Raw genomic sequence first — 20,357 nt, forward strand, 5'->3', positions numbered from 1 at the left:
ATGCATTTTAGTTCAGATAAGAGACAACAGGACAACCCCTGTATGGGAGGCTCTCTTTGTCTGTAAAAGGGGGTGCGTGTCTCCCTTTGTAAAAGGGGGCACATGTCTTTCTCCCAGGGTTGCCCAGAGGCTGGACTAAGACAAGCTACAGCAGTGCCTGGGAACCTCTCCATGGCTTTCCAAATGTCAGCTGTTATTACACCAGACTTGCAGGGGACAGGGTGGACAACAGGAGCAGGGTCTAGTTACTGAATGAATGCTCCCTCTTTGTCCGGTTGCCTGTAGTTACTTCTCTGGGGAAACTCACGGCCAGGGAGAGCTCTGAAAACATGTTTCCAAGTGTTCTGTTATCATCCAGTTTGTTATTTGTGGAGATGATGGAAACTCTGAGCAGAGCGTGTTCCAGGACAGAGAAAATATTTGTTTCTATTAGGGACGCAAGGCTGGCACACTGACCCCCTTTTCAGCCCTACTGCTAGCTTGTTGCTGAGAAGTTCTGAACCAATGGCAACTCTTAGAAAGTGTGCTCTGCTAAGAAGAAGTGGGCAGATCACACAGACTCAAATGGGGGTTAAAAACAACAGAAGCATCTCAACAAAAGCCAAAATTATAGCTTTGAGATAATCTTGAGAAGAAGGCAAGTCTTTATTTCATGGGTAAAGCAAAGGATCATCCATTTAGAGCTGGATGGGACCCAAGAGTCCACGTGGACCAGAGTTTTACTGATGAGGAAACTGAGGTACTCGGAGATTAAGCTAATTTGGCTGGGGTCACACCCAGTGCTCTATGCACTATTGGCGACACTTATAATATATAATATGATAATATATCAATACCTTTGAACACAATCATGTAATAAGGTAATATGATATATAATATATTAATATATAACAATTCATTTCTCTTGCTCCTCATACATGGTGCTCCATTTCCCACCACTAGACTCTTCCCCTGGCTGGTTTCAGCTCTAGAACATACTCTTTCCTCACCTCTGTCTCATAGAAAATCAAATCTCCTTCAAGATTTAGTCCAAGCAAAGGCGGCTAGATGATCCAGTGGATAAAGTGCTAAACACAAAGTCAAGAAGACCCAAGTTTAAATCCTGTCTCAGACGACTCAGTCATTTAATCACTATCTGTTTCTGTTTCTTCATCTGTAAAATGGGAATAATATCAGTACATATGTATAGGATTATTATAAAGACCGAATGAGAGAAAAGAAAGATAGAAATAGTGCCTATTTCTCAGGTTGCTATGAAGAACAAATGAGATAATAATTGTACTTAGCACAGTGCCTAGCACACAATTGGTGCTATGAAATATGAGCTATCATTATCATTATTTTTGTACATGTAATGGGCTTTGCAAACATGAAAAGCATCATGTAAATGCTTATTTAAATCTAACTCCACGTTCTCCAGGAAGCCTTCCTGAATCTCCCAGCATATAAAGCTTCTCCATCCCCCAATACCCATTTTGTGTTGACAACTCTGGGCAACTCTGCCCCACTTAAATCCAATTCATGAGTGAGTCAAGACATCACCTTGTGATGTCACTGGCCATATTTAAAAACAAATGACAAACAGCAACAATGAAAAGTCTATTGTTATTGTTTCCCCAAAGAAAAGGTAAGCTTCTTGAGGGCAAGACCTGTTTCATTTTTGTTTTCATGTCCTTAGCACTTAGAACACCTTTCTCAAACATGGTAAGTGCTTTGTAAATACTTATTATTTTTATTATTGACTTAAATTGGTTTTTTTTGTGTGTGTGTGTGAAACAACTGGGGTTAAGTGACTTGCTTCAGGTCACACAGCTAATAAATGTTAAGTATCTCAGGCTGTATTTGAACTCGGGTCCTCCTGACTCCAAGGTTGATACTCTATACACTGCATCATCTAAGCTGCCCCTTATTGAGTTTTTAAATAATTTAAAATATTTTTTATTTTAAGCAAATGTTATTTTTGTGTCCATGGTAAGAGAACTCTATGTATTTAAGAAGACAACAATTAAGCAACAATAACAGAAATAAATAAACCCTTTCATGTTACTGCTAAGATGGGTCAGATTTTAAATAGGTATTCTTTTCCACAAAAGTTCCTCCTGCAGCTCTATAGGGTTATCAATGAATCTGAAGTTCCCTGATAATTTGGAGGGGAAATACACCAAGGTGGGAGGGTCTACAATAGATGCTTGTTAATTGTGTAATTCTGAGTAAGTGCTCTCATTTTTCTGCGCACTGGTCATCTCTAAGAATGGCTTTGAGATCATTTGTGATGCAGGTGATAGAACACAAACTGGAAGCGCAAGTAGCTGTAGATAAACATTTCAGAACTAACTGACATTCAAACGGCACTTTAAACTTGGCCATCCCATTTATAAACATTACTTCATTTCAGCCAACAGCCATGGGAGGTGGGTCTAGGGATGAGCAGGAGAAGGAAAGGGCAAACGGTTCCAGTAGCTTTGCCAAGAAAATCCCAAAGGGGGTCACTAAGAGTCAGGAATGAACAACAGGTTTACGTATGATTTCTCCTCTTTCCCCAGATAGTTTAATTGAGGCTCCTAAGGGCTATAAATGAATTGTCACTAGTGGATAAGTCTAAGAACAACATTTGAATCTGGGACTTTTAAGCTCTCAATTCAGGACTACCAACTACAGCTGCCCAGAGCACAGAAAGCTTAGGGAGATCGTGAGGTTTTGTGGGAAATGGAACTAATCACTTGCTACTACTTGTCCTGATCTTGAGACCAACTGAGGGGGAAAAAACCCTGGAAAAAAAAAACCCTGCAGACTGAGACATCATTAAAACAGTCTCTGTGGGAACCTTTGCTCCAGCAAGTAGCAACAAAATCTTTACCTGGGAAACAGGTAACTTAATTAGTGACTGTAAATTTGCCAGCCCCTTCTCTCCCAGTCTCTGCCTTCTCATTAAAAGGATAAACAGCCCTAAGTACTTCCTCCATCACCCCAATGAAATAGAGAACAAGGCTAAGACGAAAGCTTTCTCTGCTGGCATCAGAAACTACTGGATTCTAACACTCTCAACCGTCAACTTTATTTGTCTTTCTATAATGACAAACCATTTCAGAATAGGTTCAGAACTCGCAGGAACTGTGGATCTCCTCCACGCTTCCCCTTTTATTTCACTCTGGAAGGAGCTGGGGGCCAGACAGGGGAAGGATTCTTTGTATCAGAAACAGGACTTGAACCCAGTCTCACCAACTCCCCAAACCAGTTTGCTATAGTTGCCTCTGACTTGTGTGTTTGCCATTTTATTTCCCATACATTATTTCCTTTTATCCTTGAAACAACTTTGGGAGATTGGTGCTATTATTATCCCTATGTTACAGAGGAGGAAAATGAGGTAGAGTGATTTGTCCTGAATCACACAGTCAAATATCTGAGGCAGGATTAGCTATAAATCTACCTAACTCCAGGTCTAACACTCTGGACTATGTAACTTTTTTTTTTGCCTTAATATGGTAAACAAAATTAATAAAAATAGGATTTAGAATTATGTTTAATGGGGGGAAAGTAGACTTCCCAATAAGATCAGTGTAAAGCAAAGATTTTTTCATTGTCACCACTAGCTATCAACATAGTTCTAGAAATATTAGTTTTGTGATAGGACAAGGAAAAAAAACAGAAATAAATATAGAGGAGACAAAATTATTTCTTTGCAGATGATATAAAAATCCAGTAGTTTCATCAAAGAAGTGGATTGTAAAATTAATGCAGAGAAAATCATCAGTTTTTCTGTATTTTACTTACAAAATCCAGCATTAAATGGCAGGGGAAAAAAGACATTTCTTTCAAATTAACTTCAAAATGTATAAAATAACTGGGAATCAATCTACTGAGATAATCTCAGGACATAAATGAAGATCACTCAAACACTAGAAAGAAGGATAAACCACTGGTAAGATAATTATTGTTCATAGTTGGTCCAGTTCAATATAATGGAAATGATATTATTATAAAATTAATTTATATATTTGGTGTCTTTCCAATGAATTGCCAAGGGTTAATTTATCAAACTAGACAAATTGATAAAAAATAATCTGAAGGAAAAAAAAGATCAATAATCTCAATGGAAAAATAAAATAAAAGTAGGAGCAAAGGAACCAACATTTCCAGATATCAAATTAAGCTACAAATAAGTAATAATTGAAACTATTTGGCATTGGTTTAAAAAAAAGCAAAATGATGAATGGAATAAACTAGGTAATTCAGATTAATGAATTAAGAATACTTGATAAATCTAAGGACACCAAGGACTAGAGCAAAAACTCACCATATGGCAAAAATTTCTGTGAAAATTATAAAGCAATTTGGAAGAAAATACATCAACATCTTACACTTCTTTATACCACAATAATGTCTAGATAGACATAATATCTTAGCTATAAAATACCACATCATTTTTTAAAAAATTGGAGAAAAGAAGCATCTACTTCCTCTCAAACATCTCCAAAATAGAAATAATAAACAACTTCAGCCATCTTGACAGTATAGAACATTTAGAATCTAAAAGGTAAAAAGCCCAAACAAATGTTCCCTAACTTGGAGTTCACTCAGCATCCTTCCTGTACTTCCCATGCTACCCATAATGAGTATTCACTAGCAGACTCAAGACTTACAAAACCTGCCCCCTATGCCAAACCTCACTTTGTAAATATAAAGAACCCTGTCTCTAGACTCTAGGAGTTTGCCAGCAGCCAGCACTGCTATAGCTCTTCAAGAGCTAAAATCTGCCAAGGCCCACAACCCAGTAGCTCCAGTGATGCAAAACTTTGAACTGTTGGTGCTGGACCAGAGAAATAAAGGATAGGAAACAGGACAGGGATTGAGTGTGTGTTGAGGCACACCATCATAGCTCACCATCAAGCTTTAAGGAAATAACACAACATCTATCCGGGTCCAGTTCTAGCCATTCCAAAACCACTTGGGGCAGAGACCTAGGCTTATGAGGTATGAATTGTCCAGTGTGAGAAGATGCTGCGATACTTTGAGAACAACCCCCAAGAAAACTGACTTTGAGAGAAGAAAGTCGGAGCATGGGTGGGGTAATATCAGACTCAGGGGAGTGAAGGTTGAAATGACCAAATTACTCAAAAAAAAAAAAAAAAAAGAAAAGAAAAGAAAATTCAAAGACCTTGAACATATTCAGACAGGTTAAGCATGAACAACAGAAGAACATCTGGGCTCCAAATCTACTAAACAAGTTCAGGCATCTATGAATGAATATTGCAAAGTAAAGGAACACTTGATGAGACAGAGGACCCTGTAGAATTTGAAGAGAACATGAAATCACAACACAATATCCCTGAGTAATTCAGAAGAGAAATGAGAATTATCAGAGCAGACTGCGTGCTTTGGATGGCAAAAATAATGGGCAGAATAGAACACTGTAATCTGAGATACCAAGTCTTCCCAAAGAAACTAAAGAAAGAGCACCAGATTGGGACCGCAAGCATAGAAAAGTGAAGGATAATCTAGAAGAAGAAAAGCAAAAACAAAAAAATCCCAAACAAATCATTAAATGAAAATATTCTAAAAATGATTAGTTTTCTTTTTTATTTTTGAAAAATTTTATTGGTCTGTTTTGTTTTCTACATTATACACATTTATAGATTATTCCAAATTTGTGAAAAGATCTTGTGATAAGGTAATGTAATAAACTAATAAACATGAAACTAATAATAAGATAACCTCATCCTCAATGTTCTACATCTCTAGCACGCTCCCACTCTGCCCATTTCTCTCTCTTTTTAAAAAAGGAATAATAATCTATTTTCTCTTCCTTTTATATCTCATCCCATTGGAAAACAAAAGAAAAAAACCAAATTTATTGCAATAGACAGGCATTGCAAAGCAAAGTAGATTTGCTATATATCAAAGTATATATGAGAGTGGCAAAGATGAGAAAAAAGGAAAATGGCAAATGTTGGAAGGTCCATGAGAAAACATTATTGCTTTTTTTGGTGGATCTATGAATGGGCAAAACTATTTTTGGAAAACCAAATGGAATTATATATAAAAAGTTATTCAAGAGTGAAGACCTTTTGGCCTAGTTATACCACTGGCTTATACCGAAAAGGGATTTTTTTAAAGAGAAAAAAGTCTTATTTGTATGAAAATATTTACAGCAGCTTTTCTTGTGGTGGCAAAAACCCTGGAAAATAAGGAGATATCCATCAGCCGAGGAAAGCTGAATAAGTTGTGACATATAAATGTGACAGAATAGTATTGAGCTGTAAGAAATGAGAAAATAGGAGAGTTCACAGAGACATGACAAGACTTTTATGGGCTGATATGCAATGAAGAAAGCGACACAGTAGACATGGAACAAAACTAGGAGAATAACACAAAACATCGAGTGTATAAAAACAAACAATTTTGAGAACTTTTGTAACGTGATGAAGAACGAAATGAACAGAACCAGACCAATTTATACAATGACAAGTCTCCAGACAAACAACTTTGAAAGATTTCAGGAACTCATTAATAGTTAAGTTTCAAATGAAAATCCACAAATTGTCAACAAACATCTGGAAAAATGTTCCAAATCATTAATAATAAGAAAAATTCAAATTAAAACAATTTTGAGGTTTCATACCTCAGCTTTCAGGTTAGCAAAGATGACAAAATATGAGAAGCATTGATGCTGGAGGATAGTGGGAAAAAATCCCATGAACACAAGGCTGGTAAAGATATTAATGGTCTGCCCATACTGAGAAACAATTTAAAATTATACTAAGACAAACTGTAGATGGCTTTTGACCCAACAATAACACAATAAGGTATATACTGCAAGGAGATAAAAGTCAGGAAAAGTTCCATATATGCAACAACATGATGGCCCAGTGGATAAAATATTGGACTTTCAAGTTGAGTTCAAATCCAGTTTCAGACATGTAATAGCTTTGTGACCCCAGCAAATTACTTAATATTTGCCCCAGTTTTCCTTTCTGTAAAGGGGATAATAATAAAGCCCATCTCCTGGAGTAACTGTGAAGATCAAATGAGATAATTCTTGTTAGGCATTTAGCACAACACCAGGAACCCTGTTATCATTGTCCGGTCATTTCAATTATATCTGACTCTCTGTGACTCCATTTGGGGTTTTCTTGGCAAAGATACTAGAGTGGTTTGCCATTTTCTCCTCCAGTTTATTTTATAGATGAACAACTGAGGCAAACAAGATTAAGTGACTTGCCCAGGATCACACCCTCCACAGTAGGTTTTAATAAATGTCTGTTTTCTTCTCTTCCTATGCAAAAATACTTATAACACCATTTTTGTTAGTAGCAAGAAGTGGAAGAAAAATGGGCTCCCATTAATTAGAGATGTGCAAATTTTGGAATATGAATGTACTGAATTGAATTATTTGAAATAACTGACATGAAGAATACAGGAAAAAATGAGGCTTGCTTGTTTGAATGGATATAGAGTGAAGTAATTTATCAAAAGACCAAAATAATATAAAGGAAAACGATAGTGAAAGTCTCTGAAACTCTGAGCAACACAATGAGCCGTGAGTACTTGTGCAGATGCACTGGCTTCTTGTCTCTCAGGGGACCGAGAGTGCACTATGGGGATAGGATGTGGCTTATATTTTCAGATATGGTCAATGAGTGGATTTGATGCCAAATGGAAACTGATAGTAATGTCAGAACTAAAACAAACAAACAAACAAAACCCCAATAATATTTGAGAAAAGAAAAAAGAAAACTGGAGTTTGAAACTTGATTACAAATGTTCCTAAGGTTCCATCTTAAGAATGGCTGTCAGAACTGAAAAAAAAAACAAAAAACAAAAACCCTCCAATAACATTTGAGAAAAGAAAAAATAAAACTGTAGTATGAAATTTGATTACTAATGTTCCTAAGGTTCCATCTCAGGAATGGCTGTAAAGAGTACCTTGTCCCCCAAATATTTACTGGATTCACCAAAGTCTAAAAGTATACAATTAGCGATTAATTTCTTTTGTTTCAGATTTTCTCTCCTATTAAAATGCAAATATCTCTTAAAGTAGGGGTTTTTAGTGTTTCCTGTGTTATGGACCCCTTTGCTAGTCTGGTAAAGTCTACAGCTCTCCAATTCAGAATTGTGTCTTGTTATCTATTGTAGAGTAAGCGAAATTTCACTTATAGGTTAATGAAAATGAGTATGTGTTTTTCCTCATCCCATCCATTCCCATCAGAGACCCCATGACATTTATTCACATATTCAGTTGCCTTAAAGGGATACATTATGCCTTAATTCTTGTAGAGCTGAAGATGGCACACCCCTATTCAAAATTTTTTCAGTGGCTCCCCATTGACTCATTTTTCTGACTTTTCATCATTGTTCTTCCTTATTGAGGCAGTGTGGTTTAATGGATAGAGCATGCTAGATTTGGAATTAAAAACCAAACATTCAGATAAACTAATTTTGCATCCCACTTTTGATTCTCAGTAGCTGCATTGTTCTGAGTAAGTCCTCAACTTTGTGAGTCTCAGTTTCCTCATCTATAAAATGTGGCTTGTAGCCCCTTTAGCTCCATCCCAAGAGGTGATTGTGGGGGTCCAATGGAACAGCCTAGATGACACTAGGCCAATCTTACAGGACTCTAACAATGTCCACTCTTACTGCCCTGGAGCTCACTGTTCTTGCCAAGCTGGGCTTGCAGGTTTCCTGTGTTCCCCATTTCAACTCTGGATTTCTCTTCCCTGGAATGAATTCCTTCCTTTTCCTGCCTCCCAGAATCCTTATCTGCTTTCAAAGTTTAGTTCTCCATGGCTAAGAAAATACTTTCTCCGTCGTGAAGTTACCTTGTATGTATTTATAAATTTAGAGCCATATATTGTTTTTTGACCTTCATTCTCAAAGAGGACCAGGGCATCATGGAGGTGATACCATGACTCACAGATGAATGGGATTGAAGTGAGGGAGGACTGGGCAAGGTCACCTGCCTCACTTTCTCCTCCAGAGTTATCTGGGTTCCATGGCAAGACATAGGACATTGGTTATCATCTCCTTCCTCCTCTGACCCAGTGGGTATTTGCAGAAGCAGCCCAGAGTGGGAAGTGATTTGCCTGAGATGACAAGGTGCCAGCTCTCCAGATTCAATGCCCTTTTCCCTGTGCCATGGGGGTCTTGTTCTTCAGTGGGACAAATGCCAGTTCTTTGAATCAGAGACTGTTGTGAGTTTTTCTTTGTATGTCCAGCACCCAGACTCACAGGTAGGCGATGCTTAATAAAGGGAGTTCAGCTATTTTAGTTTAGTTAGTTAGTTTGTTTTAAATTCTAAATCTAGTATGCTCTGTCCACTAAGTCACACTGCCTCAATGAGGAAGAAGAATACATGAAAAGTCGGAAAGATGGGTTGGAGTTACATTGTGGGCGGCTTTAAATGCCAGGCTGAGAAGTTTGCGCTTCATCCTGGAGGCAATGGGGAGCCACTGAAGATTTTTGAATAGGGGAGTGCAGTGTTCAGATCTTGGAGCTGTAGGTTCTTAAGAGTTATATTTGATAGAAGATGGGGAAATATATAGCATAATAGGGATCCCTAAATTGGGGGCCATAAACTTTTTAAAAAATTATTTTTGATAACAGTTTCAGGATAATTGACTAACAGTCCTCTGTTTTATTTATCTGTTTAAAGATATTATTCTGACACAGGCTTCACTGGACTGCCAAAGAGCTGGGTGCATGATCCTCCAAAGGCACATGACCCCCTGGAAAAAGACTTTACCTGAATGGGGAGATACTGTGTTAAAGTGTTCTTGAGGGATAAGAAGGGATTTAGAAAGGAAGCTCTTGTGAAGAGGTCCTTATAATATTGCCCAGTGCCAGATATGGGTGGCTACACCCAATGAAAAATGAAATTGAACCCTGCCCAAATATAAGAACTAAGTTTGCCTCGGAGCATGGCTGGAAAAAAGTGTTTCTCTCTCTTCAGGGGATCTGGATGTGCAGAATGTTGCCTACTGGCAAGTGTATTGATTGGATTTACTGAACTCTGTGTGTATTTTCATTTTAAATCCTTATTAAAAGGGAAGTCTTTCTGGGTGAGTTAGGGAAAATATTTGGAATTGAACGTCAGAAAGAGGCATCGACCATAAAAGAAAAAATATTCCTAAACAAGAGATCCCCAATTCAATTGTTCTGGGAAAGACTTCCCCATTGCCTTGCCAGTTTCTTTATAAATGAGCTAGCTCTTGGTAGACTTCACTAGCTCTTTGTCTAAAATTGTGAGATGTTGCACAGAGTGGCTTTGGGTCCAGCGGGAGGCCATGTATATGCTGTGTGGTGTGGCTGAGCCGCCAGCTTGCCCAGTGCAAGGGACAGTGCAGGGAGTGCTCCCCACTGATGCTGTTCACCAGCTCACTGCTGTTCTCCTGTGCCTTCAGGAACAGCTCCTTCTTCTTTGGCTCCGAGCTCTCTCTCTACTCCAGGACCAACTTAAATCCCTCCATTTATCACCTTATTTCCCTCCCTGCACTCCCAGGTCCAGCCATACTGCTCTGCTTACTGTTCCTTACACTCAGGAATTAGCTGGATACCTGCAGAGGGAGCTGGGTCTGGAGTCAAACCCGCTTCTTGTTCCCAGGACGACTGTCCGAGAAAGCTTCTTCATTTTCTTGGACTAGCAGACCTCAGAGGTCCTTCCCGGCTCTAAACATAGGGAGCCGGGATCATACAGAAATATGGCTAAAATAGCTGAACAGCAAAAGGGAAATAAAGGCCCAGGGAATCAGAACCATGGACTCATTTATAGTGAAAACATTTGGTTCAGCTACAATCAGAGACGACTGTATTATGGGATATAGACACACAGAGAAAACTCTTGAGGCTGTGAGAGTCACTGACTTATGAAATATGACTTAGATATTATACTGGACATTCTTCAACATTAAAAGTATCTAAAATGTGTGTGTGTGTGTGTACACACGAGAGACAGAGAAGGATAGAGGGACATAGACAAAGTGAGAAACAGAGACAGATACAAAGAGACATAGAGAGAGAAAGAAACAGAGACACACAGAGACAGATAGAAAGACAGAGGGACAGAGACAGGAAAATATTAAGAGAGAGACAGAGAAATTCTCCTAAATAACTAGTTAAACTGATCAAGTCAAGCCAAACCAACACAGATGTGCCTATGAGCTAGGTGCTCTGCACACTGTAATCAAATTAATAGAATGATCATTATCTATTAATGTGCTATATATAGTATTATATTATTTTATTATCTATTTGACTCTTTTCACATCCAGCCTATTCCCCAGAATATACGCATGAGTTTTTTTCAAAAATAATATCTATTCTATTCTCTTGTGCCATTTTGCACCATTAATCAATAAAAAACTTAAAATACTGATTATCTTTATATCCCCTTTTAAATGTTTGTTTTGTGTAGTTTTGATAATAGGCATAAGGAACTATGAAAAGATAATAGAACCCATATAATTTGTAGGTAAACATACATATATTGAAGGTGCAAGCAGAATTTTAAAAATTAGGTTAAAAAAGGTGTGATTGTCACTGGCCTAAACCATGGCCATTCTGAGAAAGCATTTTCATTCTTGAGGTTTGGGAGAATGGCCCTGAATGGGACTGAAGACCTCTCTTAAGAATGTGACCTTGACCTGTGCCCTAACTGGGACTCTGCAATAACTAGTTGGGTGTCTGATGACCTTAGATAAACAAGCATTTCCCTCCTGTCCCTCTTTTCATTAGCGTTTAAGTACCTAATAGGTAAAGTATATTCTGGGGTCAATATTTAGTTTCTAGGTAAATTAGGCCAGCCAATGGAAGAAAAGGTCAGAAGGAGGTAGGGGCTTCTGGTTAAGATCTACATAATCTTGTATTTTGCATTTTGCACTCTGCACTCCTCCATTGACACCTTGTCTGGGAATTGCCTTTTCTTAAGAGAGTAATAAATCCCTTTTTGTTTTTTTACCTTGAGAGTCCCTGACTTTAGGGGTAACTAGATGGTGCAGTGAGTAGAGCACCAGCCCTGAAGTCAGGAGGACCTGAGTTCAAACCTGCCTTCAGACACTTAACATCTAGGTGTATGACCCTGGGCAAGTCACTTAGCCCCGATTGTCTGAGAAAGAGAGTCTCTGATTTTAATTTTGGAAAAGGTGGCTGTGGCACAGAGACCTGTAAACATTGACTCTATAAATAAAGGACAATCCAATTCAAACAACTGTTCATTCATCATCTTATGCAAATCACTGCGCAGGTCTCTGTAGATACAAAGATGGAAGCAAAACAGTCTGTCCCCAAAGGGTTTATCTTGCACTGGGTGTGGAACATAAACCGAGGCAAGAAAATACAAAAGAAAAAATGTGAAAGAATTTCCCAGGGGAGCGGATACTAATAACTGAGGGGAACAGGAAAGGGCTCAAGTGGGAGCGACCTTTGGGCTGTGCTTTAATGGGGTCTCAGAGAGAGGGAAGTGCAGAGGGAAGGGCTTCCAAGCACGGAGGAGGACACTGGGAGGTGGGAAATGTTGCTTGGATGCTGCAGGGCTGGCAGGCCGGCCTGATTGGACCAGAATGGGGCTGACGGTTACAAGAAAGAAAATTGAAAGGTGAGATGATGATTTCATGCTAGAAAAAACAGCCTGCCATTACATTTTGTCTTCAAGACTGCTTTTCTAAGATGTGGACAGCAGAGGTCGCTCAAGACATTTCAACTAGTCCTAGTTTTTCTTCAAAAAACAGTGAGATTCCTTAGAGCTGAGAGGGAACCTTAGAGGTCATCCTGTCCATCTCCTCATTTTACAAAAAAAGAAACCGAGCTCCAGAGAGGCAACTGTCCTAATATCCGTGCAGCTGAATAAGAGGCAATCCACCTGCTCAGGAGGGGCAGGGATCCAGGTATCCACCAACCAATCACCGTGATCTATTTCTTGCTCCCCAACTGGACAGAATGACCCAGTGCCATAAATAACTGAACATATCGGTTGTGGTTGGAGCGGATAAAACTTTTGGACGGGGGGAGGGAGAGGGAAGGAGGTTATTGTTTTTTTTTTTTTTTTCCCCAAATCTACGGCAAGGCTCTTGTGATCGGTAAGACACAAATTCATCTAAAGCATTACTGATTTATAGGAGCTTTTGGCCATCATGTATCGTCTTGCTCAACAAAAGAACTGGTCTTGGGAGGCGAGGGATCTGAGTTCCATTTCCATTCTTTCGCTTAATATCGGTGTGAAAATCCCTTGATCTCTCTTCACCTTAGTTTTTTTCATTATAAAAGGAGAGGAATTAAACTAATTCACCTTTTCTCAGGGCCCGTTGCTCTAACACTATGATTTGACTATTTTACTAATAGTCATGTGAAAGAGCATGATTTTTTTTTAATTTTCAAGAAGAATACTTATACATTAATAACAGAGTGGGGACATAGTGCTGTAGAGTCAGAGGTTGTGGATTCAAAACCTGCCTCAAAGCTCATTGTCTCTGGAACCTTGGGCAATCCACCCAATTTCCTTGGCTTCAGCTTTCTCATCTGTAAAAAAGGAGCTAGATTGTCCAGCTATTAAGGACATATCTACGTCCAGGTCCGTGTGATATTTATAGAATAAGTTTATAAAATGTATGTAATTTAATTTAGTCCTTCCCACAACTCTGTAAAATTTATCTCCATTTTGCCAATGAGGAAACTGAGGCTGAAAGGGACTTATCTAGGGTGAAATGGCACTTTAATATCTGAGGCAAAGTTCCAAGCCTCGGCTAACTGGATCCAAGCCCAGCGCTCCATCTCCCAGGGGATGCTGGGAATCTGAAGTATTTTAGACAATGATTTTTAATCCGAAAAGTGAAGAATGGAAAACTCACCGTATGTCTAAAGAAAACAAGGAGGGACATAAGGAGACTCGAAAGAGAAGGAGCTGAATGAAATCTCCCAAAGGGCTCACCTGCTTCTGGGGTCCTGTGGACAAAGGGCTCGCTCCATTCCTGCCCGTACTCGCTCCCAGTCCGTCGGCATCTGGCTTGAAACACGTACGCGGTGCCGGGCTGCAGGTGGTACTCTACGCGCCCCATCCGGGCCAAACTGGCTCCCAGCTCGGTAACCTGAAACCGAACCGGGCCGGCTGAGCTTTGGGGACAGCTTCCCAGAAGAGAGCGGCCCGAGCTAGAGCACAGGTGTCCCGCTGTGCGGCTCTGGGGACCATTTTTCTGGGGTGTGATAGAAGAGGTCCTTGCTCAGGCCTAGAAAGCTCCGAGGGCCCTTTTAGTCTTGAAATTCATTAATTTAAAAAGCACACACCAAGCATCAATCAATAAGCCCTTATTATTATTATAACTTTGAGGGGGAAGGCTCGAGCTTTAAGGGAGGCCAGAAAGGTCTACAGCAGGAAGTGGGATGAGGGCCGAGCCCTTTAGGGAGCCAAGAAGGGCAGGAGGCAGCGAGGAGGAAGAATATTTCAAGCTTGGGAGGCAAGAAGAGGAAAAAAGTTACTAAAAACTCCCAGGGGCGCAGCTAGGTGGCACAGTGGAGAGAGCACCAGCCCTGAAGTCAGGAGAATCCGAGTTCAAATCTACCCTCAGACACTTAACATTTGATGCTGTGTGACTCTGGGCGAGTCACTTAACCCCAACTGCCTCAGCAAAAAGCAAAAACAAAAAACTTCCAGGGATGGGAAAGTGTAAAGTATACTCGATGTGATTATGCTTCAAGCTTTCAAGTGTTGAAAAAACAAAATATTTTATATGCTGAGCTTTGAAATAATAATAATAATAGCTAGTAAATAGTAATGATAATAATTGCTAGCAGAGAGAGAGAGAGAGCTTTAAGTTTTGCAAAGAGTTTTTTGTGATATCTCATTTGATCCTCACAACAATTCGGGAGGTATTGTGCTCATTTGACAAATGAAAAAACTGAGGTAGGTAGAGATGAAATGATCTGCCCAGGCTCACACACCTAGGAAGTGCCTGAGGTGGGATTCGAACTCAGGGTTTCCTGATTTTAAGTCCAGGACTCTATCTTCCTAGTTTCCACAAAGTCACTCTGCTAGAGACAGGACTTGAACCCAAATTTTGCTGAGGATGACTTTCTGTCTATGATGCTAAACTGTCTTGCATACACCAGGAACTTAATAAATGTTTATTGATTGAACTAATGAGTCATCTCTCATAAGGTCACTTTATGGATAGAATAAAGAAAAAACAACCCTCCTTTTTTGACAGAGGATAATATTAATTTCAACCAATAGGCAAGGACCAAACTTCAGCATTTGATGTCTGTTAAAACTTTTTTAAAGTGTGTGTGTGCACTTGTGTGCACAGAATAGGAACTGGGAAACCTCAGTTCTAGTCCTGACATCATTACAACTCCCTCTGTGATCTAAGCTCAGTCACAGCATTTATTGGAACTTGGGTTTTTTCTTCTATAAAAGAAGGTCGAAGAGGGGTGATCTCCAGGTCCCTTGGAGCACTATCCATCCAGCTTTCTAAGCTCCTCATAGAAGCACAGGCTACAGAAAGGTTTTCAGCACCACTAGGTGGAGATAGTACTCAAGAACCACTTCATATTCTCCTCCCTGGAAGGACTGGTAGAGGAAAGCTTTTTATTCTAATTAGATCTCAAGAATTCAAGTGACTGGGACCTCCCCAGATGTCCTACCTTGTACCTCTATAAACCACAGGTCCCTGCTAAAGAATAGACAAGATGCCCGAAAATCTTGAGAAAAGCTACTTCCCAGCTTCTATGGTGACCTTTTTGAGGGTGAATGAAAAATGTTGTAGAATCATAAGATTCTAAGATTTAGGTCTGGAAGGGACTTTAGAGGTCCAGGGATTCACATGGGTTTTCCAAGGTCATACAGTTAGTAAGGGGTAGGAGAAGGGTGGAACCTATGTTGCAGATCTCCACTCTAGGACCTTTGCCAAGGGAACCCCAAAAATGGGGTCAGGAAGAGTCAAGTGTGACAACCTGACAACAAAGTGGAGAGGACTCTGGAGTAAGGAGGAGCAGCGGGCAGATGGATGCATCTCTCCCTCACCCTGCACTGAGCCTTGGCCCTGGGCTACTGATACAGCAACAAACATTCATGTCTTAGCAGATGTTTGCCCCTCCCTCAGGGGTACCTTTTCCCCTCCATAGAAGGGTGCCTGCCCTCCAAAACCGAGAGCTCATTTCCTGGGGTAGTCTGAGATGGTTGCCCGGGGTGCAAAAAAAAAGGGCACCGTAATGTGAGGGGACTCCACTTGTACTTTGCTAGTACTACGTAAATATCATTTGTTATTATTTTCTCATCTGTAAAATGGGATTAATAAGTGCCTTCAGAATCTCCCTCAAAGGGTATCTGATATAATGGGCAAAGGGCATCGGGAACCTGAGGGCAATATTTCAATGCCATCCATTCTTAGTGAAAACTGCCATGAATGTGCTTAGGATAATCCTGATTTCAAGAAAAGAAATGACACCTTTTTGAAGGTTTTGCTAAAGAAATGGACCCTTCCAATCACATCTCCTTGGTCTCGCTGTTTCAGTGTTTCACTCTGCTCACCTGCACTTGCAGTCACTTGACAAAGGCTGCAGGGAGAAGGAAAACAGAATCTGGGAGTAAAGATGGAAGGAACCTCCGAGCTCACTGTCCAGCCCTCTCATTTTGTAGATAAAGAAACTGACAGTTTGTGATTCCCTGAAGGCCACAAGGACCCTGCCAAAGGCTGATCAGGACACAGACTCTCAGGTTTACCTCCTAGTACACACCCCCGATAAAACTTTACTAAGAATGAGGTAGCCCAGACATATAAACTGAAATGAACTTTACGTTCTGAGATCGGCGGTTCAATTCAAGAGACAGGGCTCAGAAAGAGGGGCCTTTTCAGAACACAAATGCAGTTTTTCTGGCAGTGGACATATGTAAATACATTCAGAGGGGACATCAGAGGGGATGGGAGGCCTGAGGCTCAGAGTCAGGAAGACCCAGGTCCAGCTCTAACCCCTTTATTCTTTCTCACTGTGATGTGCTTGTCACTGAAAGCCCTGGGCCTCCTCTTCCTCACCTATAAACTAAGGATAACAAAGGACTTCCTTTATGGAATTGTGAAGCTCAAATGTACATCATAGAAGCAAAGTGCTTCATAACATTTAATGTGAAGAGGGGACCATAAACTTATTTTTTTATCATTGTCTTTCTTTGTAATTTTGTGTATTATATATGATACATTTTAAAACATTATTCTGGGAAGAGGTCCATAGGATTCACCAGGACAAAAAGATAGGATAGGATGGGAAAGGGGGAGCATGGTCAAAAAATAGTTAAGAACACTAGCTTTAAAGTATTTTTTAAAAAAAATCTATTGTTGTTATTATTATTACTATCACAGTTGTAGGGTCTACCATCTTGGGCCTTCTCTTACACAGGGAGACATTTAAGTCAGTGGAGGGAGCACAGAAACGAATTCAAAACCTAATTTTGTCAACACCTATGTGACCATTGGTTCTCAAAGTGTGATCCAGAATAGTCTAGGGGTCTCTAAAAGCCTATCTGAAAGTCTACAAATAAAAATTAGTTTTCATTTCTAGTATAATAAATATATATAAATATAATCCGTGTCAACAAAAACTCTTGGGACAGATACTTAATAGTTTTTAATAGTATAAAGATACTGAGAATAAAAGTTTGAGAACCACTGGCCTAGACACTCAAAACCTTAGTTTCCTCATCTGAAAAGAGAGAGAGTTGGACCAAAATGGCCTTTTCCAGTTCTAAATTTATGAGTCTGCCATCAATAAATTGAGGGGGCTTGGACTAACTGACCTTCAAGGTCCCTGCCTGCTTTCACTCTACACAACTGTCTCTCTTCTACTGAGGAATTACTGCTCTTATACTGCATTGACTCTGAATTAAAAGGTTTCATCCCTGGTTATTGTGGCAAGAGAATGTCAGTGGATTCTTCTGGTGCTCATCTGATAGATATTCATGGAACAGAATCCACCATCAACATTCTTCTCCTTTGGGCCCCTTTGGCAGCCGGGGGAAGCCCACCGGCCTCTTGTTGGAATAAGATTTTTAGACACATGTAACAAAATATGTAGGATTATAAAGGAAGCCAATCAAACTGAAATAAATGTTATTTTTTTCATCCACATTCCCAGTCCCTTGAAATCTATACAAGATCCCACCTTTGGGAATCTGTGGGTCTGGGGTGAAGAACCCCAGATTGAAATGACTGCACTGCTAGCATTTCTTTCAGCCAATCTGTTTTCTTTAAATTGATCACATAGTGAAGGAAAATCAAAGTTTGGCTCACATTCCAAGATGGCCTTGCAGTTGCTTTGTGTCTCATCTCACAGAAAACTCCATCCATCGATGTTTGGATTCTCCAGTGGATAACTGTTGTGGGCACGGATGTATTTCTATCCTCAGCTCCTGTAATGACTGGGAGGGTGGGAATCACTGGAAAATAACACAAAATAGGCAAAGATTAAGCTCAGCCAGAAAAGGAGTGTATGTGAATGAATGGGGGGGAAATGTTTCCCTCACGTGGGGGGGTTGTGGTAAGCATTAGGATATAAAGAAAGACAAAAACACGGTCTCTGCTTCAAGAAGCTGACATTCTGGACATGTGTTCAAAGGAGAGGCGGTCAGAAGGCCTGTCCAGGCTTGGAACATCCCCCATGACTGGAGTTATAGGGGAATAGGTTGATGCACCTTTTCCAGAAATAATGGTGTAACTGATTCAATTATAATTTTAGAATTAGAAAGAGTGAGTAGTAAGTGTCAGAGGATGAAAGCTTGAATCTCTGCTGGTCCTCTCTCCCAGGGTCATTGTGGAGGATCTCATGAGAAATGTATGCACTTGGCTCATCTTAAACTCTTATATGACAATAATCATGCTAACAAAAACAACATTGATATAGTACTTTAAGGTTTGCAAAGCATTTTATATATATATATATTCTATTTGCAAGTCATATATAATTTTTATTTTGGAATTCGTTTTAGAATTCGATAATTTTAGAATTTGATAGTTTTTATCTCTGGCTTTCATATAATGAACTAAATTTGAAATTCTTTTTCTAAATGAAACCAGAGAACAAAAGGTGATGTCTCAGTTAATTGGATGTATAGTTTCTAACATCTCTTTGGAAAGGCAGATAAAGGAGTTGTTGGAGTAGATTTTATGATATGTCCAATAGAAAAAAAGCAACACAATTTCATCAGATATTTGATCATCCCACACTTCAATACTCATGATAAATGTTTGCCAAAAGGCCATCATGAAAATAATGCCAGTTTATATGCCAACATCTCTTTCAGAGGATAGATAGAAAAAGACTTGGAAGAATTTCATAAGAACGTCCAAATGGAATTGACATATATCCAGAAACTTTAATGTGAAAGTGAATATTGATGTGGAAAACCAAGAAATAGGTTGGGAAACATAGCTTAAAAGTATGATCCAGAGAGTAGGAGAAAGCTTCCAAAAATAAAGCTCAACAGAAATTTAATGCTTCTACATATTAATACATTTTAAAAAAAACTATCTGAAGATACTGGACAAGGGGAACTCTAAATGACATTATGAAAATGAAATTGATTACGTTTTAATAGATAGAAAATAACTGATGAATGGTATAGGAGACATTCCTGGATCAGCTAAATGTATATAGACAAGTCACCAACTTGTTAGAAGATGGAAATGAATAAAAAAGAATAGAAATGAGAAAAGATACCATATGTAATTTTAAAAAATTGAAACTAACTCAAACAAGTAACTGAAGCGCACACAAATATAGAAAATGGAAGAAGGAAAAGGACAATGATATTCATCACAATAATTTCATAACAAAATTTAACCAAATATCAATCAATTGCTATAACAAGGATGCTAAGAGAACTTAAAAAACCACCTTAGTCATTAAACATGATTGGGCAAATAAAGAAATATAGTGGCCCTGGGTAATGTCAATTTAAAATTTAAATGCCTTTGTGGAATATTCTTCTTTAAAATGTAATATTCTCTTGTTGTCTTTCTGTCTTTGTCTCTCCCTGTTTCTGTCGCTTTCTGTCTATGTCTCTCTTTCTCCCTCCCTCCCTCCCTCTTTCTTTCTCTTTGTGTTTGTGTGTGTCTGTCTTTCTCTCTGTCTTTTATCTCTGTGTTTCTATCTCTCTTTGTGTGTCTATCTGTCTTTGCCTTTCTGTCCTCGTCTTTCTGTGTGTGTGCGTGTCTGTCTGTCTCTATCTCTCAATTTACTTCCTTGAGCCTCAGTTTTCTCATCTGTATAATAAAGAGGTTCTGTGTTATAATCACCCCAAATGCAGCCAGGAGTTAAAGTCCAAATCCTTTATTGTCTCCTTCCAAGTCTTGTCTCCTTTCCTGTGTCCTGGTTAGCTTTCTTAG

The 20,357-nt window shown here is 39.3% G+C and overlaps 1 protein-coding gene and 1 long non-coding RNA gene across 2 annotated transcripts in view; one reads left to right on the plus strand and one right to left on the minus strand.

Annotated features, from left to right (window-relative positions):
- LOC116423728 overlaps positions 1–20,357 on the plus strand; it is a 60,659-nt gene that overhangs the window by 27,398 nt on the left and 12,904 nt on the right. The gene's annotated exons all lie outside the window — the stretch shown is intronic.
- The window catches only part of IL23R (interleukin 23 receptor), a 53,834-nt gene that overhangs the window by 17,955 nt on the left and 15,522 nt on the right, over positions 1–20,357 (minus strand). The window contains exons 5-6 of the mRNA XM_031968910.1: positions 18,264–18,409; positions 13,916–14,072 (exon numbers count right to left, since the gene is read on the minus strand). Coding sequence (XP_031824770.1) covers positions 13,916–14,072; positions 18,264–18,409 — 303 coding nt within the window. The remainder of the gene's footprint in view (positions 1–13,915; positions 14,073–18,263; positions 18,410–20,357) is intronic.

This window comes from Sarcophilus harrisii, chromosome 4 (assembly GCF_902635505.1).
Source record: "Sarcophilus harrisii chromosome 4, mSarHar1.11, whole genome shotgun sequence".
Lineage (NCBI taxonomy): Eukaryota > Metazoa > Chordata > Mammalia > Dasyuromorphia > Dasyuridae > Sarcophilus > Sarcophilus harrisii.